The sequence below is a fragment of the Megalops cyprinoides genome, chromosome 18 (assembly GCF_013368585.1).
Source record: "Megalops cyprinoides isolate fMegCyp1 chromosome 18, fMegCyp1.pri, whole genome shotgun sequence".
Taxonomy (NCBI): Eukaryota; Metazoa; Chordata; class Actinopteri; order Elopiformes; family Megalopidae; genus Megalops; species Megalops cyprinoides.
The window spans coordinates 17,966,189-17,992,702 of record NC_050600.1 but is presented as its reverse complement, the minus strand read 5'-3'; the positions used below and the strand labels follow the sequence as shown (position 1 = coordinate 17,992,702).

The window sequence follows — 26,514 nt, the reverse complement described above, 5'->3', positions numbered from 1 at the left end:
TGATCCTGACACACAGAGTTCAAAAATCCTGCTCAGCTTATCTCACAGCCTTTAAGATCAAAAACAAAACCCTTCTTTCAAAATGTAAAAAGAAGAGTTCTCCAGCCATACGCTAAGATGAGTCCTGTGTCCTGTCATTTCATGTACGCAATTTCCTGTCAACGTCAGAGATGCTGCTGGAAGTTAAGATGACTTAGTCACTTTCAGAGGCACACGCCACATGTAGTTGCTACAGGAAGAACCACACTTTCAGTGTCAGTTCCTGTGGTATAACGGACCTCACTGGCAGAATCGACAGAGGACGAGTGACTAAATTAGCCATGAAAATGCCAACAATTTATTTACTGCTGTGCCTGTTTGGTAAGTTAATCTCAAATAGTGGCTTATGATAGTTGCTTATTTCACGCTCACTTTTTACATTGTGGAAAAAAAGCATACTTTTTTCTGCATTTATTACACCCAGTAGTAAGATATTGATTAATTTAGATTTATCATTTAGCAATATTGCACATTCTTAAAAACACAGTGTTTTTAAAACATCACTTTCTTTAAATAAATATATATATATGTATTACATATGTACTGAGGTTTTACACTCCATGTCATTCAACAGTGTAACAAAGAAGGGTGTGTTCCTAACACCTCTCTATATGGTATCATGGAGTATCAGGTTTGTTGGAGCTGCAGGTTTGCCAGCTAATAGACATTTTTTTTTACAATTGTAAAATTGAAAGGTGTATCTGTACCTTCATTTGACAAAAATCTGACTTTTGGGACTGCTGGACAGTACATATGAACAGTACTGTATAGTTATGAGGTGACCGCCGTGTAATCAATGTTTTACAATGTGACTTCAATCAAAAACATGATTTAATATTTTGCTTTTATTTCAATTACATGTGTAGCGACAAAAAAGGTGTGTCATTTCCTGCTTGTTGAAAAACTGACACATACTTTTCAGATATTATATTAGTTTTAATATGCCATGCTGCAACAATATATTCTGATATTGGTTCCAATAACAGTTTCAAGTGTGTTTACACATTCTATATTTTGATTTCCAAAGGGCATCTGCCAGCTTTGATTATTTCAACCACTGAAACAGTGGAACCTACTGGTGTAACGACGGAGGCGAGTACTGCTAATCAGAACGAAGGAACTGTCAGCTATGCAAGTTCCACTGATTCTAGCAGCACTGAATCTGCTATTCACATGACAACAAAAGGAATCCCAGGCGTAGGAACCCCAGACTATTCTGACACAGCAGCCCCAGAAAATGGAACAGAGTCAGCCAACAGAACAACAAAGTGCCCCCCAACAGTTTGCACACCCACCTCTACTGGCGCCACAACATCCATTGCACCTACTAGTGCTTCAACAACCAGCCGCACATCAGGTAAGAAGTCAGTTGAGGTGAGAGCCCTCGCCTTTTGAAAGGGCAGCCCTCACCTTTGTGTTGACAATGGAAATCTGTGTTTTTCTCCAAATTCAAAAGAAAGCAAAACATTGAGTGGAACAGACCTGTGGGCCTTTGTGGTCAGTCTCTAAGTAGATCACATTTACTTCTCTTACGAGGATGTCATGCAAAGACGTGATATGCTGCATGAGTGAAAAGCGTGAGGCTTCATCATTTTATGTGTAAAAAATTATGCCAAAACATCCATGTCAAAATCCACCGCTGTTAAATTATGAGACACAGACGTGGCATTTTGCGGTCTGTTACCCTGGGGATACTAATACATGTTTGATTTAGAAACAGCTCTGACTATTGAATGTGTGGGAGGCTGCATGAAACACTGACTGAAAGTCAGGTGTCAGTTTGAGACCGAATACATGTGCCCTCCCGCGCAGCCTCTGGCACATTAATTCAGCATGGGGATTTCCTATTCTGGGGCGCGAATCATCCCCATGTCTGCCCCGAAAGTCAAAGCAGGCACAGCACAAATCCTCACACACAGCTATGTTCATGGTAGTTGGTTGGCATGAAAAAAAAATTGCAATGAGGTCACCCTGCAACTTTGTCTGCAACTTTAAAATGCAAATGCCACACAACACAAGTTAGGACACTTGTAAACCTGAGTGCTACTTGCTTGAAGTAGGCGATAACTCTTCCAGAATGTAAGTTTAATTCAAGAATGGCAACTATCTTTGTGGATAGTTTTGTCTCTGTGGATGTTCCTCTGCTATGAACTGCTAAAGCTTAAGTCTGAGACTTTTTGTAAAATGTTTGGGACATGCCAGAGAACAGGGGTTAACATTGTGGGTAATCCATAAAAGGGAGGCAGCTCTGTGGAAAAGTTTAAATCTAAGATAAACACGCTCCCATTGAGGTACTGACACATCTTCAAGAGGGCTTTCCAAGTGGCCACCAGCACAATCTCTTGTACTTGTACTTGGCTAATACAAATTCTCAATCCCTACTGAATATACACAATATATACTGTATTTACACATCACACAATGATTGGTTGGTGTAAAAAGTCATTTCCTAATTTAATTTTTTTTTAAATGATCTATTGTACAGGACTCATATTCAGCTCAGCTCTTATGTTCCACCACTGGGTGTAATGGGTTGGTTTAAACTCTCATTTCAGTTAAGGGCCAGAGTAGAACTCCCATCTAAAGCAAATCATAAAATATGTATTTTTCTTTTAGGAAAATACTGGTAGTAAGACGCCCATTAGGATGACTGACATTGTAGTCTTATAAACATTAATTAATGTTATATCATTGTATAATAACCAAAGAATGTGGTACTACAGTACTGTTCCAGGTTGTTGTAATTGTGAGCATGAAGAAAGAAATAGAAAACCATGCAACGGCGCATTGTACTTGCAGAGAAACAGTTTCCTGTAAACTCACCACAGTTTGATGTTTGTCAGTATTTCTCCATGTGTCGCAACCGCTCATAAAGCTCTGAAAGAGACAAGAGGGCTGGGTTCAAAGGAGCTGAAATCATGCTCAAAATGTCAAACGAATGTATATGTGTATAGCAGTATCACAACTGAATGAAATGAAATGAACTAAGCAGGGTGGTCAGAGTTCAGTTCACAATAGATCTGTGTCTTGTGAAACCAAGATCACCTGTTTTGCGTAAATAGCTACTACAGAAGCCAAAATGATCATTTTTGTGTTTTTCTTTTTTTATTATTAGCAAGGTGTGTGAAATGAGTAGTCTTCATCAGATAGGCTTATTGGTATTTGAAATACTGTTAACAGTGTTTGCTTTGGCGTTTTTACGATGATAAATGTTTGATATGACGTTAGGGAAGGGCAGCCTTGGTCGTCTGTGAGGGATCTCTCAGGCCATGAAGTGTCACTGTGTCTGCTGCTAGTTTTTATTGTTATTCAGCCAGTGTGATATAGCTGTTTAATCATTTTTATATTGTAGTTCTGCCAGTGCAATCTCACTGTTTAAGCAGACTCATATCACTATTCAGCCAGCGCTATGTAACCAGTGTAGTATAAAAAAAAGAGCATGGTAGTTTCAAGAGTGGCATTCTGAACTGCAGCCCATCAGGACAAGTGCTGAGTGGCCGCAGTGCCCTACTCTTCATCAGGCACCTTGCCTACTGGCTTGGCAGAAACATTAGCCATGGTAAGTGGCTGGATCTAGGCTTAGCAATACACAGGGTTGGAGCGTATGCAGATTTCTGTGGCATAAAGTTCTTTCCCTTTTAGTAGTGGAGAGCCCTTTCTTATGGCTGTTGAAGCCTTTAACGTTACCACCAAAGTCCAGAGTTTGATGGTGATCCAGGGCCAAAGATGCTCAGCCTGAGCCAAAGTGGTTCACTCAAGTCAATGTGAAAGTCAAAAACACAATGAGTGTTTGAGTGACTGTCCTTGTTGTTCTTTTTCAGCGCAGGCCACCACTGCAGCAACGGCAGGCGGCAGCGACACGACAGGCAAGTACGCTTTTACCTCAGAGATCAATCAGCGATTCACAAACGACTGACACATTATTTCATCTTCTCTGATTAATAATGGCATTACGAAGTGCAGTGACACAGCAGTACTTTGGAGTTTCTGGTTGCAACCGATTAAAATTTATGATCACAACGAGTGAGAGAGGGTGAAGCTGACCACGATCCGGCCACAAGTGATGCATTTTCACAGCTTGTCACTCCTCTGGTAATACTTACAATTACAAAAAACAAGTCCGTGACATCTCTTACTATGGGCAAGCACGCAAACCTTAAATTAGCAACATCGTTTAAGAATATCCCAGTTCAAACTGAGTGCTAAAACAAAGCAGAGGTTGACCAATATGGATTTTTAAGGCCAATGTGCTTGATAGGGATGATGGTCTGATGGACTGATATCAGCTGATATACTTTTTTTTCATTTTAAACGTAAGTGATAGTGCTTGATAGTCCTTACGTTTTCTTCAAACCCTGCCATTAACCATGCCTGTGCAGTGTGTACTTCAAAAGGTTGTTAGAGATTTTTAAGAGAGAAAAAAAAAAGAAATGGCCTTTTTACACATTGGGTAAACATGGAAACATTTTTCTCATGGAAAAATGAGAATTACACCAAGTAACTGAACTGTAAAAATTTACAAACAACTATAATGAACTTGAACTAAAGTGGAAAAAATTCACATTGGATCAGATTAACTAAAAACATTAATTACGATTGAACATATTATACAAAATTTCATAACATTTGTGGACTATTTCTCCTATTTAGTGTCCCGGCACCTAGCGGGCTAGTAGCCGTTTACAGACAGCAATAATGCAATCAACCATTTTCTATTAATTAGACACTGCAGACAAGTTTGGGGAAAGTATTACATTGACCGTATTTTCTGTAATATGCATAAATGGCAAAGGAAATGCATTTAGATGTATAAGCAGGGTTAACATACCTTCTCCATACAGTAACTTCCAGAGCCTTGGTTAGATAATGCACTAATATTTGCTTGATTGCTCCAAGTCACCTCTCCCAGGGAGAAAAAACCAGATGGTGACACTAGAGGGAGTGCTGGGAGCATATATACAGCTATGTAATATCGGTGTCCTTACCTATATGTTGAACTTAAACTCACCAACGAAGTCCATTTTAGTTCACAATGCACACGGCCCACTAATGCGTATGTGAATGCATTCTCTTTTCATACATATGCAAGTAACACAATGAAATCATTCCAATACAGTATTTTTATTCACATTTTACAAGTTTTAGGAAAGACAATAACTCAAACACATCAATTTGTAAAAAGGTTTGGTGGGAAGACAGTTTGGATCCCATCTTCCCTGCATAAATGCATCAGGTTAAAGACATACTGTATGTTGGATGGTCACAGTGTTAAGTCAGTAACACATCTACAGCAAGTTATCTATGTAGCTAATGAGGCGAAATAGCACGTTAGTGCATCTTACTCCCTCATATACTCCCTCAATACTCAATACTCCCTCATAAGATATTTTAGTGAAGATATAGATACAGTAAGTTAAACACCATGTAAACTGTCAAACTATGGTAAACCCAAGGCTAACCTGCTTTAACACTGTGTTGCCTTTGCTTTTCTTTGTAGGATATATAATTCTCATGGTGCTTCTCCTGGCCATTATCATTCTTGTGGCTGTAATTTATTTTATGCGCAAGAAATCAAGGGTAAGTGATTTTGAACTTTGTTAAAAAGAGGAATTGTGTGATAACAGATGAGCTTCTGAATGGATCTGCACTAATAAGTTATATTGTCTGTTTTTGGTTCATTTTTATAATTAATCTCACAACCCTGGCTAACCCTGTCAGACTGGCTAAAGTTGAATATGTTTAATCAGTTGGATTTGATTATTCATGTGTTGACCATTCATGTGTTGATCAGTTTGACACAACATGAAGCAGATTCTGTTGAATGAACTGCACAGGTTTATTCATACCCTCTGCTAATTAACCTTCATAACAGATATTTAACATTTTCCTGATGTTGCCATTTCAGAGGTACTCTTTTGACCTGAATCCCAAATGCGGTGAAGAGTCTAACATCCCATTAAACAATATGGAACAAGAGGGTACCTTTCAACCCGCATCAAAAGATGGTGATAACCAATTTACATATTATGTTTTAATATTTTGAATTAATGCTATTTTTCTTAAATAGAGTAAACCTGATGGCTTATTCATGAAAAAGATTTCACAAAGCAGGCTTTTCTTGAAATGCAAGTTTCACTTTATTGCAATGTGGGGTGCTGAAGAGTATGTGGGATCCTACTAACATTGATACGTTGGTAGCCTTGTTTCATTCAGAGATGTGAGGACATGGTATCAACTGAACCATACTCAAATTGAATGAGTTTATGCATGTACTGTATGAATTCATATTTGAGCGCACACATTTCAATTTCAAAGATGACAAACCGCCAGCCACCGAGTGCGTGCAAGAAAACCAAGTCATCTCGAAAGATACCAACTCGGTGCCCAAGGGGTCTACGTCAGAGGTTGCAGCGGATGGCGAAAACGGTACTGTGCTGTATGCTAATGATTACATCCACTTACTTTTGCTCTGCCATGCATGCAAGCATATGCTGTATGGACCTGACCCTAACTCTTTCCCACCATTAAGCCTAATCGCAAAACAACGATGTACACCATGTTGGACTGAAGTTGATTGCTTGTGCAGTGTTAAAATTTGCGTTTCAGAAAGTTGCTTGAGTAAAAAAGAACCTTTACTTTGAAGGGTTTAAGGACCAAATCAAACATGAATGTCCCATGCCACTAAAACTATGCAATGTCTGTGAGACAAAAACATTAAGTTGATATCTTGATAAGTTCAAATTATCAAAATTATCTTTTGACTGTTGAAATTTTTGGTCCAATTATGATGCTGCTGAAGAGGAAGTTACTATTTTTTGTGGTCAGTTGCATGCTTGTGGCAATATGGACTGCATGCCTTTTTCTTTACCAGCAGGCCAAGTGAATTTGCACTTTGTCTTCAATGATTGGTCAAAGTTGTCTGCCACTAAACTGTAAAATAATGTACAGTAACAAAGGAAACAGTCTTGAATTATTCAAACATATGCCTGCCACAGTGATGGATATTAACAGGATGCTTAAAAACTTGTCCTGTAATCATGATAAGTTTAAACATTTTTGCAGCTGTAGACATGGTTTCTGGCAATTCACCACTGAAAGTTTCATCAGAATTGCACAGTATGTTGTAATATTTGTCTCAAAGCCTGACAGACTGAAAAGAACACTAGCCCTTTTGGTTGTCTTAAAAAGGGAAGTAGTGGTGACTTACCTTTTCCTATTTACTTTTACAGGCAAAGGTTTGTTTCTATTCTATATGCACATATATAATTTGCAAGTATTAAATAGTTGTTAAATAAGGAATTGCTGTGCAAAAAGGATGGTGAAGTATTTAATGTGCAGTAGTTATGGTCCTGGTGAGTATGTCAGAGTAAACTAGACTATAATGTGTGAGAAAAGCCGAGTGAAGAATCTGAACAGTCATTATCAACGTCATCATTGACGTTACAATGAAATAAACATGGCCACTCGAAACAATTTCATACATATGTTGTCAGTTTAACAGTTTGCAAGAAATTTTAGAGCTTTTCAGAATTAGACAACAGATGCCACACTGACTTCAGCTGGAAATTCAATGAGGTCAGCTGGACTAAGATACAAACAAAACAAATTGTTTGAGGAAGTATTGTCAAAAAGAAAAAACTGCCATATTTGTGCAACACGGTTGCTAAAGGATGAGGGAGTTCTCATTTTAGTGCAATACTGAGATCCAACACTTGATGGAAATGCTTGCTAAGAGAATAGGAAGGATGGACCCAAAGAGGCTACTCATTCTTCTCAATTTACTCTCTGTCCATATCTCACAGCAGTTTAGTCTCACAACGGGTTAAAATGTGTCTAACCATAAACTCTACCAGATTTTCTTAAATCGGGAGAGATGTTTTCTGTGGCCCTGACCCATATAAACTGTCACTGTTTTTTGTGATATTGAGCACCACTAAAGGAGAGGATGATCAGACAGTTTTAGAGTGATTTGCTCCTCTTTCAGGTGGAATAGAGCCTGAGAAGCCCCCCAGTGAGGACAGCTTCAGCTCCCAGGTGCCCCTGTCACCCAAGGATGAGCCTGGGACGTTCACTCTGGACCTGCACGACCTCGACCCCAACCCCTCCAACCGCACCTCAATGGAGACTCTAGACGAGCTGCAAAATGAGAACAACAATAACGGCATAGGGAGCCATGCAGCGGACAGAGGTCTGTGCAGCCTGTCACCTGTAATTCGTAATGACAATAACATTTTAGTTATTACAACCTAGAATTGGAACGGCTCTGATATTTGTAGAATATAGAGTTTACAGGTCACTCTCCGTGTCTCTTTATAAACTTGTGATTACTTTTAAAGTCCCTATGCTGTTAAAAATATGACTTTCCATTTTCCTGTTGATTGCATAGCAGAGGCTGGTAATACAAAAAGCAGTAGTACTTTCTCAATGTACCCTTTGGGAAACCATTGTATACCATGCTGTGATAGTGCTGCTGTCTTGGCAGCAGATGTGCATGTTTGCCATTTTTTGACTGAAAAAGGTCGTGCCACTATAACCTGATGAAAGAAATCAGGAGCGTTGTTGTCAAGGCCCGGCCCCAATTTTTGGATAGCACTTCATATACCACTCATAGCATGAACCCAACCACCCATCCTCTGGCTTTTTAGGATAGCCAGTGTTGACTCTGACCATCCGTGGCTGTGATGTATAGTTTGATTCAGGTACCATGACATTGTTAATGTATGTAGTCAAGAAAACCAATCCTTTCAGCTTTATGCAATTTGCCTGGTGTTGACTGCTATAACATTGGTTGTGTTCTTCACTCTTTCCTCACAGTTGACCCTGGAAAGGAAACGAGCCAGGCCATTCCAAATGGGGAATTCATTGAAATTTGCCTTGACGAACCCAAGTAACCGAGGCTGTCTCTCCAGGTAAGTCTGCACCGAGGACCTGGCTGGCTGGCCAATCACATGATTCTGAGGAGTTAGGAATGCAGAGCACATTAGAAGCACATACATGCTCATCCTCTCAGGCCCATTTGCAAAACTGTATTCATAATGGAGAAATTCAAAAGCATTGCTCTGCTCAAGGATATAGGAGAAGTGTCCCATGTGAACAGCACGTACAGAAAATGGCATTCTTTGAAATATAAATGAAAAATATGTTTTCATGTATGGGTGTGAATACCTGATGATTTAACAGCTAGCCTTACTTCTCTGTATAGTTTTGTGCGCCACTTAGACACAACACACATATTCCCGATCTGCATTTATCAAATCCAAAATCCAAAATTATCCAGAATTTTATGTGGAGATATCCTGTACCTAGTACTTGTATATAGAGCATAGTATTTGTATGTATACATTACTTGTGCAAGTAATTAATTAATATTTTAATTAATATTTTTAAATATTAATAGTAATTAATATTTATGACACATTACTTATGCCTTACTTGTCTATTAAAAATCTTGTCATAATTAATAGTTATGACATGATTTTTAATGCACAAGTAATGTATAGGTACAAGTACTGTGTACTATGCACTACATACAGGATATATCCAGATAAAAATGATCAGTGCTGAAATCTTCATGCTAGGCTAGATGTTTCTTGCATACTTCAGTGAAGCCATTTGGACCCTCTCACTCACTCACTCCCATCGTGGAGGAGATGTCCGCCCCACACCTGCGCTCCATTTTCAGACACTCTTGAGGAAGGCCACTTTGTGTGGAATTCTCTAAACAGCCGATGATAGGTCCTGATCAGTGCGGCCGCTTCACAGGGGCTGGGTGTTGGCAGTCGCTGAGCACGTCTCTTTTAACAAAGCCTGTCTTGAGTCCTCCGCTCCTCTCCCCAGTGGCTGGGGTGGGGAGTGAAGATCAGTCATTAGCAGCCCCAGGTATTTCCCAGCTCTGTGAAAACTAGGTTCAAACTCTACCGAACCTTCATATCCGTGTTGCCTAGATTTTAGTATTTTTTATGCATAACTGTTTTTCCCACATTGATTATTTTTAACTTGGGATTTATGTAACCCACACACACCTTTATCTAGGGCAACATTGAAAGCCTTCGAAGAGGAACAAGATATGAATAACAAATTATGCCCGAGTACAATATCTACCATAATAAATGACACACAACCGAGAGAAAAAAAATTAACAGTGAACTGGCAGCTTGTAAGAGAATAACCGTAAGATGAGTAACATTCTGAAACCAACACAGAGAATGTGTTTTGTCCTTTACTGTCCTTAACACAATATTTTGCAGAAGCTTTTTTTCAATAATAATATTCAATAATATGTCAAATCATTTGCTGACACAACTTTTCTTCACTAACACAACATAATCCAGAAAAACTGGAATTGATATGTTTTGGTGTGACTATAGATGCTGTGCTGTCAGACCTCCTGTAGACCTACCACGTAAATTTAGAGAAAGCTGAAATCTTGTTGCCCCTCATTGAAATATTTGCATATTGCAACTTTATAATTATTAGAATTACATGTGTCTCACCAGGTGTTCTATCCACTTTCTTTAAAAACTGTGACGTGTAGGCTATTTGTTAGCAGTGCTGATCTTTGGATGGTCATAGTCTTAACTATATTGTTATGAGTTAACAGCACAGAGCATCACATAAAGTGAAAGCTGTTATCTCCCTGTCTTCATTCCAATCTCAGCACTGTGGACCTGGTTGGGATGATGGGAAGATAAGGACCGGCAAGTGGTGTCATTACTGAGATATTACATTCTTTCAGATATACATCTGAGCAGTTTTAGTTAGAAGAACTCTAAACAGGAGCTCAGCACCACACCTACAGCGCAGTGCATGACAGAACAGTTTTCAGAGAGCAGTCAAACCCGTTAAAGTCATGACGCAATGTGGAACTGAGTATGTGCACATCCATGCACGAACAAACACACGTATATACAGGCAAACATACGCACACATGCCCACACACCTACCTGTGCGCACATACACACACACACACACACACACACACAAAGAATGTAAATGACGGAGTGGTATGTGGTATGTTTGCGTTAGACTCCTCAGATCCTGTGGAGATACCAGTCTTTTCATTGTGTTGAGCTCCCTAGCATCATGTTTCATTGGCTCACAATGCGTATCTGCACAAGTACAGGGAAATCCAGGGAAGAGGCAAAACTCCTGCCAAATAGGAAATTACTTTTTATGTTACCTTTCAATCAAAAGGACACGGAAGTACAAACAGCCTAATATCAACAGAAGGCATTCTGCACTTCATTGACCCTTAGTTGGAATCCTGACTTGTCATTACACCTTTTACTTTTTCCCCTCGGGTGCATGTTGACGCTGAAGTCTTTGACTGTGGATTGACCGCGCTGACACGTTTATTTCCAATAGCTGGCAGGGTAACAGAGACCAGTTTAACCGATCTAGAGGAACGCACCCGAGGGAATGCGGGGCTCGGGACACACACCTGGCATTGTGTCTCTGTGAACCCTGCCTCTCTCTGCCAGGCTCAGGGTCCGTGGAGGGGGGGAGGGAGTTTGTAACGCAACCTGTGGCGCCATCACACAGAGACCGATGGTCAAGTTACCCGCTTGGGAGGGAGGGGGCCGAGATTAAGGACAGCGAGAAGCGGAGGGGGTGGTCTGTGTTTAAGAGGACCCTGTTCACTGAGGGGGTCACTCTTGAAGGGTTCGTCTTTGCTCTGGGTGTGGGGTAAATGAGAGGCACTGGAATGATTAGAGTAGAACTATAGACAAAGCTAACACCAGCTTTCCCAATCACCAAGCATCTCAGCTGTGAGCCAGAGAGAGTCTAATAATAACATCACAAGCAACAATTAATAATAGATACTAACAGAACTAACATGCCTTTTTCCTAAGTTGCTATTCATGTAGTGTTTTGGTGTTTTTAAATAATTATGTGTTAGATATTGCACAACAGATTTATTACGAAATGGTTATTTCAGGATTAATATTGCTGAAAGCTGTGGTTCCCGGACTTAAGAAATGGCACTTTTCCTAGATGGCGTTGCATAATTTTGAATATAATGGTAACTGTAGGGCATTGCTTCAATAATGGGAATCAAACTGACAGAAATAACCAGTGCTTAAAAAACCCCAACTTGCAATACAGCTGGGGCGTCCTTTGAATATGGACACATTTACAGTCTGAGCATTTGAGCAACTACAGTTTCAGAAGAAGACTTAAAGAATATATATCTTACTCTACTTTACTGTGACGTAAAGAACACAGTTATGTTTGGTCCAGATTCAGTGAAGAATCATACTGTTCTGTTAAGAACAGCATCATTGTCCAGGACTGCAGTTATGTAATGGTGTAGAAAAATATTTTAAAAAGTCCCCTATCACTTTGGTGTCTTTGTATATGTACATTTTCTAGACAAAATCTTCTCACAGTGTGAGGATGTTTTGCAATGAATGCAATACAGGCCATGTCTGAAAGCATTATAAAATGCAATATTCACTCAACACTTTATAACAAGTTTGAATTTTAAATGCAAGCATTTCTCATGGCTGTTCTTTATCTTTTTTTAATATCTTATCTTTATCTTAGTTTAATTTGTGCACAGCTTTATTGCATCCTAAATTAACCATCATCAATATCCTATTTCATTGCAGTATAGAGTGATAGCCTGTTAATGCTCAGCGATACCTAAACCATTGCCTTTCCAAAGCTAATAGACAGTGCATACAAGTAAAATGCTTATGCATACAGGGCAGGTTAAGTTACTCTCACACCAGTGGATTATAAATATGGTTTTCAGTTTCACGCCTTGCATTTACAATGCCTCATATTACTGCATTGGACTGAAAATGAAATTATATAGCACTACCAACTGCTGTATTATTCAAAGCCACTCATCAACGTAAATTACAAACTAAGCAGTGTGTGATAGTCTTTAATATGAGCCATATATCATTATATTTTATTTTTTCTTAAAGTTTACTTATTCCAAAATGACAAGGGAGTACATTTTTAACGGACAAGGGCATGCCCCTGTGATTTGTTTAAAAAGCACTGTAGCTCTGAAGAGAGATTTCTGAGAGAAATTTACAGTGTGGGAGCATGTATCCCTTCGCTTACAGCATAAAGGTCAGTGAGTTTACTCGAAGGGAATGGGTGAAGTGCTTCACTGCTTAATCCTCATCGTATCTTTTAGAAAAGCCAATTGAAAAGTGACTTCCCATAGTTCAGCAGAGACTTGGCAGGGAACTTAGCGACTTCTAATAAACTGGGTCAAACGTAATGACAATAACTAATCTCCCACTATCGAAATAGGCCTGAGAACTCGATATGCCTGCTTTTTAACTTCAGTGTCTCTCCTAATCTACTTTGGCAGGAAAGCAGGCTGCAGATATTCACACCATAATATAAGTCTTAATGCTGCACAGGTATCTCGTTGCAGCTGACAGTGTTGTTATCGTTGGCTGTGGAAGAAGTCAGCAATCACCGGACCTCTCATCTCTTTAATCATCAGCTCAACGGCGCATGTTAGAACAATGTGCCATTGTTGTTGGATCAAACCGTAGCCATTAGCTAGCCTCACCTTTAGGAGGGATGTGAGAGTGGTGTGGCACACCATACAAGCACTGCGATCAAGTCAGCTTTTAATATATTCGCAAAAGATTTTACTGGTGATCGCAACAACCTCAGATGAGAAATTGATCAAGAAAAATGCAATTTAAAATATGATAATGCCATGAAAGAAAGTGTGCCATTGACATTGTGTGATGAGTAAGGGTTCTATTGCACAGACTGGCCTATGAAGAAACTTCAAAATGTGAAGCCCCCTCCCCCCCAAAAAAATCCTTAGTAAAACCTATTGTCAAGATCTGCTGTTTTGCGGTGATGAACTGTCTGGAAGATGAACTTGAAAGGCCTGTGTGCTCCCACTGATAACGGACATGACCTGACATCCCATTAAGGAGCATAATTAGGCATGACCCTGGCTGTATTATTTTCAAGCGTGGGTATGCTTTCATGCTCATGAGCCAGCATCGTAAGGACCCATTTCCCCCCAGCATTATTAGAAAGAACAAGAGTGGCCTCATAAATACGTCCAAAATAATGACAGCCCAGTGGTCTTTGACCGGGAAACTGCTCGCCGGAGTTTGGGGGGGGGGGGGGGGTTGTGGGAGCGACAGGAATATAATTAAAGAGCGATTTTATTGCCAAAGCGCTCGTTTTATTGGAGAAACCAGTCATCTGACATGGAAACATGTCCAGGTTCACAGACTGGACAGGAGATGGCAGAGACTAAAAATCTGTGTTTTATGGGGGTTGTGCACTAAAGAGGGAAATGTGGGACTCATAAGACGTATATCAAAAGTGAAACTGGACAATGGACAAGGGGCTAATGTCAGCAAGAGCTAAAAATGCTTTTCAGTTAAATGTTAATTCCAATAGCCAATTCACTGAGAATGAACTGATTTAAGTGGGGTTAAACACAGATGCATTGTTACTGACTAAGGTTTGTTTTTAAACTGAGGGAAAACTGGGACGACTTTCGGTGATTGCTGGAAAAAAAAGTTATTTATTAGCACTAAAGCTTTATTTTTGGATTTATTTATTTATTTAAATAATGGTAGATGTTCTTATGGAGGGTGACTTACAAGGCTAACATGGCAGCGTATATTATATTTATGTTTATTACTTTATTACATGCATAACTTGGTTGGTTTTTTATGGGGTATAAGGTGCCGGTATATGATACGAGATGAAAAATGACATTTTTTTTAGTTTATTCTAGATTATTGCATATTTTCTGTGAATTAAATTTACTCCAAAATTTTTTAATTTTTCTTTTCCATCTGTGTCCAGTTGTCTGGCAGTGGTGTTTCATTACAATATGTTCAGTGGGGCACATTTGCTGTCATTTCCTGGAAAACACAGGTGAGCCACCACGGTTGATCAGTGATGAAAGGGCCGGTCCTCAGACAGGGACTCTGAAGCATGTCCGTCATTAGTCTGAGATTTCTGCAGTAATTACTGTGCTCCCAGCATGCTTCCAGAGATACTGTAGCTGTGGCCGTGTGTTTCATGCGTGCTTATGTGGGTTTGATGTGGCTGAAGGGGGTGGGGCTGCTTCCCTCTTCTTCCTGTGCTCGCCGGGGATCTCGGAGGGAGCCCCGGTGGCTGACGCATCCCGATTCCCACGGAAACCAGGTGGTGGGAGGGGCCGGGTCCTGCCTCTGCCCCGGGAGCTGCTTTTACGCACCCTCACACCTGCACCTCGTGCCATTTATCTGCCCCGATCAGTGGCATCCCTGATCCCTTATCAGATCTTAAAGCCAGGAGGCATTGTGGTGTAAAAATTGTGCTTGTTACTGGATTGCTGGTTAGATTCTTCAGGTAGGTTTTGTCCCCTCAGGCAATGCTTTTAACCTGTACTCCTTCAGGAAATACCCAGCAGTGTGAACGGATAGTACATTCAGTTCAGCCTGCTCTGGATAAGATTGTGTGGTGAGCAAATGAATTATGAAAATTTGTAGAGTAATACATGTGGCAGACAGCACAGGCATGTAAATTGATTCAATCTCAGACTGAATTTCCCAAAACGAGACTTCATAAGTCACGATTTTTCACAGAATTTTCTTTCATTTTTCTTGCAAAGCTGCATCATTTGACGCTGTCCCTCTGGCCCTCTGACTGTCGGTACGTCAGGCTAGCGTTTCCTGAGATAGCGAGTGACACAGGAGCGCTATGAGCACTGCAGTGTTTACACTTTGGCTGTGCGGATTGAGCCGGGCTTCTCTTTGATGCGGAGATGAGGAGCATTGGGTCCCCCGCGCTGGCCATGTCCTGCGCACACGTAGGCCTGGCCTTGGGTCTTTTAATTTGCTGCAGCGCATCCATCAGCGGCCGCTGACTTCCCCGTAAATCTTCACACCTTCTTTGTTTCACTCTATTTTTGCAGGAAGGAGTTTGGCCAAGCAGGGGAGTAATGTGATAGGACCGGGCAACACCGCTGACATATATTAGATCCCGTTGGGAGGCAGAAATTGTTACCTTTTCTTTAATTGCTCCTCAGCTGTTGATGCTGTGTTTTATTTAGGCAAGTCGGCCATCTTTATTGGCCAGAGCTATTCTGGATGACTTTCTGCCCAATTTATCAGGACGCAAGGACGAATTCGGGTCAGTTACGGGCTGTGATTCTAAGATTTTGTCACAAAGGTCGAGGAGGTCATATTTCCCATGAAATTAATCATCTTGAAAATTTTGAATCTAAGCATGAAATGTAAAATATGTATATATTGTGTCATTTCAATTGGGCAGTAAAATATAACAATAGCAGCAGGTTTTCTTCTCTTCTTCATCCTATTGGCTCAGGCATATCTAATAAAATGTCTTATTGTTAGATGGCCCTGTAAAGAGAGTTCATTGAGTTGCTAGAGTAAAATAAGCTGCAGTTGTGGTTAACAATGCTGCAAGTTTCTCTTGCCTTATTGTGGCAATTAACAGAAATGAAAGGGGTTTGGATGTTATGTACAGCACATAAATGTCCCCGCAGGTCGAATGAAAAATGAATTGTCGTTCGATGAACATCTTGAAAAATCTTGCCCTTCAGAAAAAAAAAATTGCAGCTGAGAACCATAAAATCTTCTAAGGACAGAACTGACTGACAATCTGCAGCAAAAGCTCATTGAGAAAAAATGGCAATAAAGTCAAAACCTACCTCACTGCCTCTGCTTCTGAGGCTTTTACCAACCTGCTGCCAATTGTGTAAAGCCTGCAGCGTTTGATGCTGATTCAAACAAAGGAATTCAGTAACTGAGTACAGGCAATGTTATGCTCTAACAAATATAGCATTATAGCCAGTTTTTTGCCTTCGTGTTGGTGTCGTAAGAATCGCACTTAGTTTATATTTTTTCCTTGACTCAGTTGCATCAGGCAGTGTCCGTGTCCTGCCAGTGACATTTACTAAAAATTCCGCTGCTAAAATTGTAGCCTTACTCATGGGTGTGAATGGACACTCTCCAAATAGATGGCAGAATTCCCTTTCCGGTCATATTTCTGAACAATGCACTCAGGTCACGGCCTTGATTAAGAGCAAAGGTGACTTACTCACTTGTTCAGTGCAGAAGTGAATGTAAGCTGTCATTTACTTGTTCAATAAATTCACGGAACCTTTTGGTTAATGTGCGGCGAAACTTGTGGTGCTGTGGGCTGTAGACCTCGGGGCCATGCATTTGAATACCAGGTGACATGTTGTTGCTGTCTCCATGAGAAAGGTATTTTATTTCCCTCACTTTCACAGAAATTCAAATGCATAAAGCAAAGTCATACTGATTATGTACAAGAAAACATATTACTACATATCAGCCTGTAAATTAGACATGATTAAACTGAGGACAGTCCGGTACAGACCCTATGTGCAGCAACAGTAATCCACATGACAACAAATAAACTTAAGCAAGGGCTTGAGGAGGAAGTGATCACATTTCCGTGATTTCATTAAAGACAATCAAGCAGATTATCCCCCTCCCACAGTGCTTCCACACACTGGGATTATCATCACTCTGATTTTCGGAGTGTGAGAAAACAGAAAGTGTTGTGTTTTCACGCCCGGGGGTGAATTCCGCGCATTTAAATGTAATTGGGTTGCAACCGATCCCCCATTATTTGGTCATGCTTTGTCTGTTTGAGAAGCAGGGACCTTGACAAATGGGGTCAGTATCTGTTCCTGTGCATTTCCACCGTTTGTGTATCAGCCTGGCCCATTCATTCAAGCAGGTGTTCCCTCTTTCCCAGAAACAAGGTGGAATTAGGAGTACATGTGAACTATTTCTTTGCTGCTGTCTGGTCAAATTGAGGAATAGTTCTTGTTCCATCTGTGTTCAAAATAGATCAGTACATAATACATAACACAGAGAGTACCAAAATAGCAGTCCTTCAGAAACAGCATTGGGTTTTCTCAAAGTTTCAGTCAAGCAGGTCCCCTTGATGCATATCACCAAAGACTTTTTAACTGCAATGAACTGTCTCCTTAAATACCAAACATAACCTACGTTACTCTGAAATTACTGCAATACAAGCTGTCCTTAATTGTATTTTCAGTGATGATTGTAAAAAATAGCTGGCCTCAATGTGAAAGTATTTTTTTTTTAAATTCCATTACGTTTCAAGCATGCTGATTTCCTGACCTGCAATCACATTATAAACAGAGGAGCCTTGGGAAGGGTGGGCCGTCTCCTTCCTGATCTGGTCCCTTGACCTTCACTGACCCTCCACAGAGGCGCTAAGTGAAAGGTTAAAGTTCAGACAATCCTAATTAAAGGGTACACATTGACTGTGGGGAGTGGGGGAGGGAGGGGTAGGGATGGTGAGAGGGGGGTGGTGGGGGGTCCTCAATCTCCGAGTCACCTTCCTGACATTCCCCAACGGACGCCAAGCGTGTCCCTGCAGAGACGCTGCTGACCAGTCCGGCAGCCCAGGTGGAGTGTAATTGCTCAGCTTCATCGTAAATATCTACAATTTACTTTTGGCTGGCTTGCTGCTGAACTGTTCCTTTTACACAGGCCAACAGTCTTGTTTCAGATTTCACCCTGTCTCTGTGCTTACCTGCAGTCACCCTTGAAAGCATCTTCTTTTGAGGTTCCTTCCCCTTTTTTCACACTCCGACCTCTGTGCCCATGTTTTCTTTTACCTCACAAAAAAGTGTCATCAAACCCGCCACCCTTTTTTCTCTGCCTTTTCACATATCAAGCTACGCTATGGCTGCCGTCTGCCAGGTGGCTGAAAACACAGAGAAAGAATGAGCTTCAGAGTTCACAGACAGCATATGCTGTCATTCAGGCAGGGCATTGCTGGTGCCCCCTACCTTGACAGAAAGGGGTTAGAGTCTCACCCATAAAGTAAAAGAGGCACTTCCATATGACGCTTGTGACCTAGAGTGTGGGCACATCTGTCAGATTCCATTCCAGTCATATTCTGCTGCCTAAACTGAAGTGTGGCCTGGCACTGGATGCTCTGAATGGTTCCTCTCTTAGCTGCAGCTAACGGTGCAGCTCCTGCCTTTCTGGATGACTCTCAGTTGTACTCTCGGTTTAAAATAGCGGGGTTAGGGTTTTATCCCGGGTGTAAATAACGTCGGGCTGCAGGACTGAAGGCAGAGAGGGGACAGTCAGGTGATGGAGGCCAATTCATTCATAGTCCTCCTACTCTGCCAAAGACTTTGAGAGATGTCAGGATTGCTGGCTTTTTGGATGTTGTAGTACCCCAGATAAAATGGGACTGTGTAGGCATAGAGGAAGAACCTACCCTTTCAGCCACAATGGTTAAAGCACCTTATCTTTATTTCCTAAAATTATACCCATATGAAGAGTTGAACTCCATTGCTTTAAATGCTTTGGGCAAAAAGAAACACAGAAACTGCAAGGTTGTGAGTACTGAGAGCATTACAGTGCTGTCTTTGTGTTTGAACGTGTTGCTACATACCTAAAGCTTGGACGGTGAAGCTGACATTGTTGTACAGTGTATTTTTGTTTTATTTGTATCCTTTTTGATTAAATAATTGAGTAATTATTATTAAAAGGCAAACATTTGTATTGCGAAGGATGCTGCCTACTTTGAATGTGTTTTGTTTTCCCTTGTTGGCTGTGGCACCACAGACAGTTGTTTTAGAATACCTTTCCTGAACCTTCCAGTACTGCTCTCATCACGCACATGATGAGAGACTTTGAGTCACCTGCTGACATTGCTGAAGGCACCAGGTCTGCATTCTTCAGGTGAAACAGACAGGAGAGTTCAACCACATCTTCAGTGTGGTTTTATCAAGTTTTATCAGTGTAATTTATCAACTTAAAATCAATTTGACAACCATCAGGAAAATTGTGTGGTTTTTAAATCTCAGTTTTTGAAGAATATCTCATTCCTATTAACATGACCTTACATACAAGTTAATATGTGACTATCATCTGCACTCCTGTGCCATTATATGAATAGAATTTGTAATACGTTCTGTGCCCACAAAAGCTTTTAATGGAACCTGGTTGTGCTGAACGGCAGCAACTGACTTAGGTAATTGCCTCTGAAAAGCCCAGAGGGGATGGTGGCATGTTCTGATGTTTAAACTTGTGCCTGAAATCCAGGTCTCTTAGATGCATTCTAAGCCTGGTTTAATGAACGTTCCAGCTTACAAGCTATCCTATATTTAGCGGTATAAGCAGGGATGATCATGGACCAGGTCATATATTTGAACTACTCTCATCATACCTGTTTTCTTTTTTTTTAGTGAAAAATTAAAAATATGTTATTAAACATTCTGCAGTGTGATAATGGAGGAATGTCTCTATGTTTCTAATGGTGGGTTCTTACACAGGCCTTCCTTATTATGCTTGAGGTCAGATGTGCATCAAAGACACACAAAATTACTTTGTTGGGAGGGCAGGATCAATCCCGGCTTTGACGGACACCAGATAGGGCTCTGAAGAAGAATGTTGTAGACTGGATTAGTCTCACTGTTTTATCCACCATCAGTAAATCCTCATAGGAATGCCTTGTCTTTCAGCAGGCAGATCTCTTCTTTGGCTGAACAGGTATAGGGACAGCAGACGGCAAAACATTTGTCTTCAGTGCCATTATGTCTCCTTAAAGCTGCAATCAGTCTTTAGGGCCAGCATCTGTCCTTATTGCCCAGAATCAACCTTATAGCCAATATCTGCCCTCATTTACAGGGTTTGTCAATATGAGCTGTTACTTACGAAGGAGAGACTATAACCTGGGGTGAATGGTGGCCTACATATAAGTCATCAATAATAACAGGTGAATATTCACCACAGTTCAGCAAAAGTATATTACAGCTAAACAGATACGCTCTCTTGACAAATTCAAATGGAAGTTGACTACCACGCAAAGCACAGCTCTGCTGTGAGAGACGGGAAAAATTAAGGAATTTACTTTGTCTTAGAGCATGTACTGAGGAGTGGGTTAGCTGCTGCACAATGTGTTTGGTCAATTTCAGTTGGGTAATGACATGGTTGCATTGTTGCCACATGGGCATATACTAATGACTGTGATTGGATAATTCAACAGGGCAACTATGTCATTTCCAGGCGAAAAGCATAATGACAGAACTTTCTTAATGAAACTGTGGTGACTTTTGCTGGTGGGGGGCGGTAGGGGTTGTATGGCTAACTCCCACCAGCTTTCCTGTGAGACAGCCCCCAGGGGCGTACACCAGTTCTTTAAGCTTTAATGGCTCATCATAAATCACATTATCAGCTGTTCTGAAGATTATATCAACAGGTAATTTTACCTTGAAACAGATGTTGTTGTCTGCAGTTCAAAGGTCACTGTAAAGGATACATTTACAAGATTAGAGAGATGATCCTTCCGCTATCCGAGAGACATAAAGTCACTTTTCCTCCCGGCAGTAATAAGTGAACAATGGATTGTTTTTCAGTTTGATTTGTTATTGGCTCATTTTCTGCTGTCCTGTGAAGTGCTTATACATACAACAGATAATTCATTCCACAGATTTTAAGTTGAATCTGAATGCTAAATGTACCAAATGTCTCTAGGCAGGTGAATACCTTTCTCCTCTGCATTTTGATTTTTAACATATTCTTTTTTTTTCAGTGTTAAGAACACACGTCTGGCAGGAGACGATATGAAAAGAAAATCAGTACCGATGCAGATCTTCGAATTCAAACTGGAACCAGAATTCTTCAGCTCATGTTGATTCTCAATCACCGCCTTCACACTTTCAGTCTTGTTTCACTTAATCATGTGTTAAATATTTCCGTACTTGACATAGCTCAGAACTGATGCGCATGTATCAGACCAACCTCTCTCTGAACACAATAAATCATCAGTATGGTTTTATTCTTTGCTTTGTTCATACTAAGGTGCCTGTAAATACATGTATGATTGTGAATTATACTTTTATAGTACTAAAGTAGGGAGGATACTACATTAAGAGAGTGTACATGCAAATTAACTCCCAACTCAAACTTCTAAATATGCAAGTGGCTTTTCTTACAACAGAGAGACTGGGTAAAACAGCAAATGTTCATCCTGCTTAATGTAGCTTGTATGAGCTTGCATTGGCATTCTTGTTTAAGTTAGCGTAAATTTGAAGTCTACTTCAGATTCACAGTTCAAACATGTTGTTATATATAAATATCCTGAAGTTGCCTTTTGTAGTATCTACAGTCAGTATATATACTGAGTGTCTTTCACAATATGTGTCTTGGGAAAGTGTGTGAGTGTATTTGTGATAATTAAATGTACAAAGGATTAAGTCAGTTAGCTAGTAAGCAGTACATTGTCTTTAATTCTTCAGATGAAAACAGCCTTAGGAAATGTTAGATATCGATGGATGTGAAAATGGTAAATCATACTGTAATTTCATTTTACATCACTGCTTTTTTTGTTCCTTTACTATCCTCTATTAACCTGAATTTGAAATCATTGTGTATAATAAATTCCATCTGAGTTTTAGAAATGTTTCACTTTTATTAAGCTTCCATATTTTTGGGCTTTGAAACAACTGTCATTTGCGTTAATTCAAAAAAATGGCTATTGAATTAAATCACGAAAGATACTACTGAGGCTTTGATAAGTTACAACCTAGAGCAAAGATGGCTGTAGTGAGGTGATTCTTAGGACAGGGAGGCTTATGTGTCAGCTCCACAAGCAGGTACACTGAGCCACAGCTTAAGCCTACACACAGGCAGGCAGACACTCACCTCCATCCTGAGTCAGGACTGTGCAATGAGGAGCACACAAGCACATCCAGCAAAAAATGCCAACAGGCTAATGGAATGGGTAATGGGTAAAGCTGACAATGACAGATATGTGTGATGTACAATAAAACATATAAGCAAATCACCTTGGCACTAAGCTATCTTTAGCAATCCTACAAAGTCAGCATTCCTCTCAGAATTATCTGGCAGAATATGCCATTGGAAATGTGACCATTACTGGAAATTCAAGTGAATGATTTTGCATTTTTTCTTCCATCCTGAAAGGTATGCAGTGTCAGTGACCTAGTGTCAGAGGTAAGTGAAATGAACAACACCATGTGCTATTGCACATCAGGTGGGGGGGGGGGCTTTCCTGGTGTGGCTGAAAAACTAAGGGAGTTTGAGTTGTCACAATTTACTGTGCTCCCATGTAGATGATAACAAAAATCAGTTCAATTTGATATAAGTGAATTTCATTCACTGCATTCAGACGTCAAATTTACTTGATGGTGGGTTGTAATAGGCAGGATGAAGCTGACCCAATACAAACACAGCATTTTATAGTCTATTAGTCTGACTTGTAGTGCATTACACTCTATAGCACGCATGGCTTCATTTGCGCAGCTGTATTAACCTTGCTTTGACAGATTAAACATGGATTACTTTTCAGATAAAAAAATGGCAGACTTTTTTTGTGACTTGACATATCAGTTTTAATTGTGAAGATACAGCAATGCCTGGTAATGGTGTCCATCTGCCCTGTTTCCATTTTACCTCCAGAAATGTTCACTATGAAAGAACCAGTGCAGGTGCAAACACATTTGCCCCAAAGAGACGGTGTTAAAAGACAGGAATTCCCCGACAGTTGGGCCACAAACATTTCAGAGACAAACTCTGCTGCTGAGTGACTTTTTTTTCACCGGTCACTGGTGCTCTCAAATTCCAAAATTCCAAGATTACAATGCAAACTAAATAGGAGAGTTAAGGAAACCTGGAGATAAAATCACTTTCCATGTAAAAAGCATTCCATATAAAACATATTTCCGAGGTGTGTATTTATCATTGTAATCGCCAATGGTCGCAACTGGCAAGCATGACCCATGAAGTGCCTGGCATGCACATGGAACATTGGGAATTTAACCTAACCACAAGGCACTATCGTTTCACCACGGAACCTTTTAAAGGAAAGTTATGGAAATGTCGAAGGTGCTCTTCTCCAGATGCTATATTGAGCTTGTCTCCAAGGCCTCTGTATTTCCCAGTGCCAGGGCACCAAAACTGTTGTTTAATCCACTAATAAAAAATAAAAAAGCGCTGAAACGCTGCTGGTGTCCCTGGGGGGGGTGACAGCAGGAGGGGAGCAAGAATGTCAGCTATGGATGCAGCCACAGGCAGGAAGGAACCATTCCAGCAGAGCGGGGAGAGGTGGCATACCATCTCCTCCAGGCCCCCCCCCCTCCCACATACAAAAGTATTAGGTTCTTACCGTCCTATTTATATAGTGCGCATATTTATAGGGGCTGATTATTTGGATGCTACTGTAAGTGTGAAAGCACAGGGCATGCGATGCCCTCTTTAGGAAACTATTCTGAGACGGGCGGATTTGGCTACAAGCGGCCGAGCCAGAAGTGCATCCTCTCTGCAATCAAGGGCTTCATATGTTAGCATGCATGTCCCTACCCCAACCTGACCTCCTTTGTGTCCGTGACAGACTCACAAGCAGTCAATTAGTGCCCCCTTTGCTTAATGTCCTTAGCAACGGTCGCCCGTTGGACCTGCCGGTCTGTTGGGACATGCTTGTGCTTAGCGGCCGCGGCGGCACACCTGCCTCACAGTGCAGGCACACCTGCCTCACAGCGCAGGACTGTGGGGGTAAGGGTCGTGAGAGCAGGGCCGGGTCCTGGTAGGAGGCTGGGCCGCCTGCCGTGCGGACTCATGCGCCGAGCGGCAGCTGCATGACAGAGGACTGCTCCGGAGGAGGCCGAGGGGGCTGCCATTCAAACATTCCCCTTCTGTTTGCTCTGCACTACACCGCTCACAGCGGAAAACAACACACAGCCTCTCAGGAACTCAATCAATCACTCTCTCAGGCAATCAATCAACTGGCCAATTAATCAATCAATCCATTATGTTTTATTCAATAGTTCCCATTGTGTAGATCGCAATGGGATTGTCATAGAGTGCTTTGTGGTCACAAGAATGGAGCACACCATTAAATCTGACCACCACTAATAATCTCATCAGTAATACACTTTTTTGCAGTAATTGTCTGACTGTGACCTGTATAAATTACTCTGGATAAGAGCATTTGCTAAATTATAATAATGCAAATCGAAAGTAATGAATGTATTGATTGTAAACCTAATAACTGCTTAGGTACAAAATACCTCACAAATCATTTTAGGAAGGATTAAACTGGCTTTAACTCCAATCAGTGTGTTTTTTTTTTTTTTACTCCAGCTGTTTTAGGGGTGCTGTTTTGTTCTGAGTGACTTACATTTTTCTGGACATGCATATCTTGCATGATCTCATGAACAAGTGTTTTGGATTTATGGGAAACGGCTGAATATCATAGAGACAATCCTGTCAGCGAACGTAACAAAACATCCACAGAGGTGCGTACTGTAGGGATTCTGGCATTATCAGCGATATCACTGACATGATGTTGTGTCAGCATCTTTCATCACCGGGGCGATGCAGCTGGTGAGAGGTGCGCAGCGCTGGAACTCCAGATATGTTCCCCCCTCCACTCACCGCAGTGCTGCACAGTCAGATCCCAGCTGAACCTTCTCGTTTATCACGACTATCTTTAGTTTAATGCAAGGTAATGAGACGTTCAGGAAGGATAAGGCCAAAGAGTGTGACCGCAACGTCAAAAATGACCAGAGCATCTCCAATAACTCAACCGCATTCAAGGTTACAGGCAACTCGGCACCGGGTCTGAGTGCCTTGTAAAAGGTCTGCATGACACGCATCATGCGTTTTTGTTATTTTTACGCTGATCACAATGAATGACACCTGTCCCTCACCATCAGTGTGCCCGGCTCCCACTGGGAAGGTCAGGGGAATGAACCATGTTACATGAATCATGTGCCATTAATGGCCCTGTCATCGGCCTCTTCTCCAGATCATCTCTGGGGATCCGGGCTGAATGTGTCTGGCTGTAACCCAGTCATCAAAAAAAAAAAAAAACTGCAGGAACAAATGATTTACAACTATTAACAGGGAGAAAGGAATTCTTTATCAGATCAACCTGGGAGTCCGAATTGCTCTACCTCATCCTTGGACGTGCACTTGTTGTCTATCAGGTCAGACATCATCTCAAGACCATTTTTGACATCATATTTAGGCATGCTTTCATAAAGAGATGCATCAGATCAGGGTGAGCTGATGTTTGACCGTAAATGGTTGAGTCTGAAGATCAGAGTGATAAAGCGAAATGCAGAAATACACATACATCTGGCCATAAGCACAGGGAGGAATGCTACCACCTGTATACTCTGCTACTTGTATACCCTATATACCTGTTCTGTATAGCCTGGGCCTTCTGAATGCCAATAGCCTTCTCACTCCTTTCAGTGAACTTCCTGTCAGTGTAAAATAAAACAATACTCTGTTACTTAAATGGAAACGTAAAGCCATGCCAAAATGGAGGCGTATCCTTTCTAAAGAGCAGAGAGCTTAATTATATAAAAAGAAGGTAAATAACGAGGGGGTTACTTGTGTATAAACAGCTCGGTTTGTTTGTCTCTATAGTTACCCGCCTCAGTGCATGCCCCCTGCTTGGCTTGCG

At 41.0% G+C, this 26,514-nt stretch overlaps 1 protein-coding gene across 1 annotated transcript; it reads left to right on the top strand.

The window, feature by feature from the left end:
* Positions 1–240: 240 nt before the first annotated feature.
* Positions 241–22,033, top strand: LOC118793682. The gene is made up of 9 exons (XM_036551933.1): positions 241–360; positions 1,067–1,396; positions 3,861–3,905; positions 5,537–5,616; positions 5,945–6,044; positions 6,355–6,465; positions 8,024–8,227; positions 8,854–8,948; positions 21,613–22,033. Exons 1-8 carry the CDS (start codon positions 321–323, stop codon positions 8,928–8,930), a joined length of 987 nt encoding a protein of 328 aa, XP_036407826.1. The 5' UTR covers positions 241–320; the 3' UTR covers positions 8,931–8,948; positions 21,613–22,033.
* Positions 22,034–26,514: the final 4,481 nt, after the last annotated feature.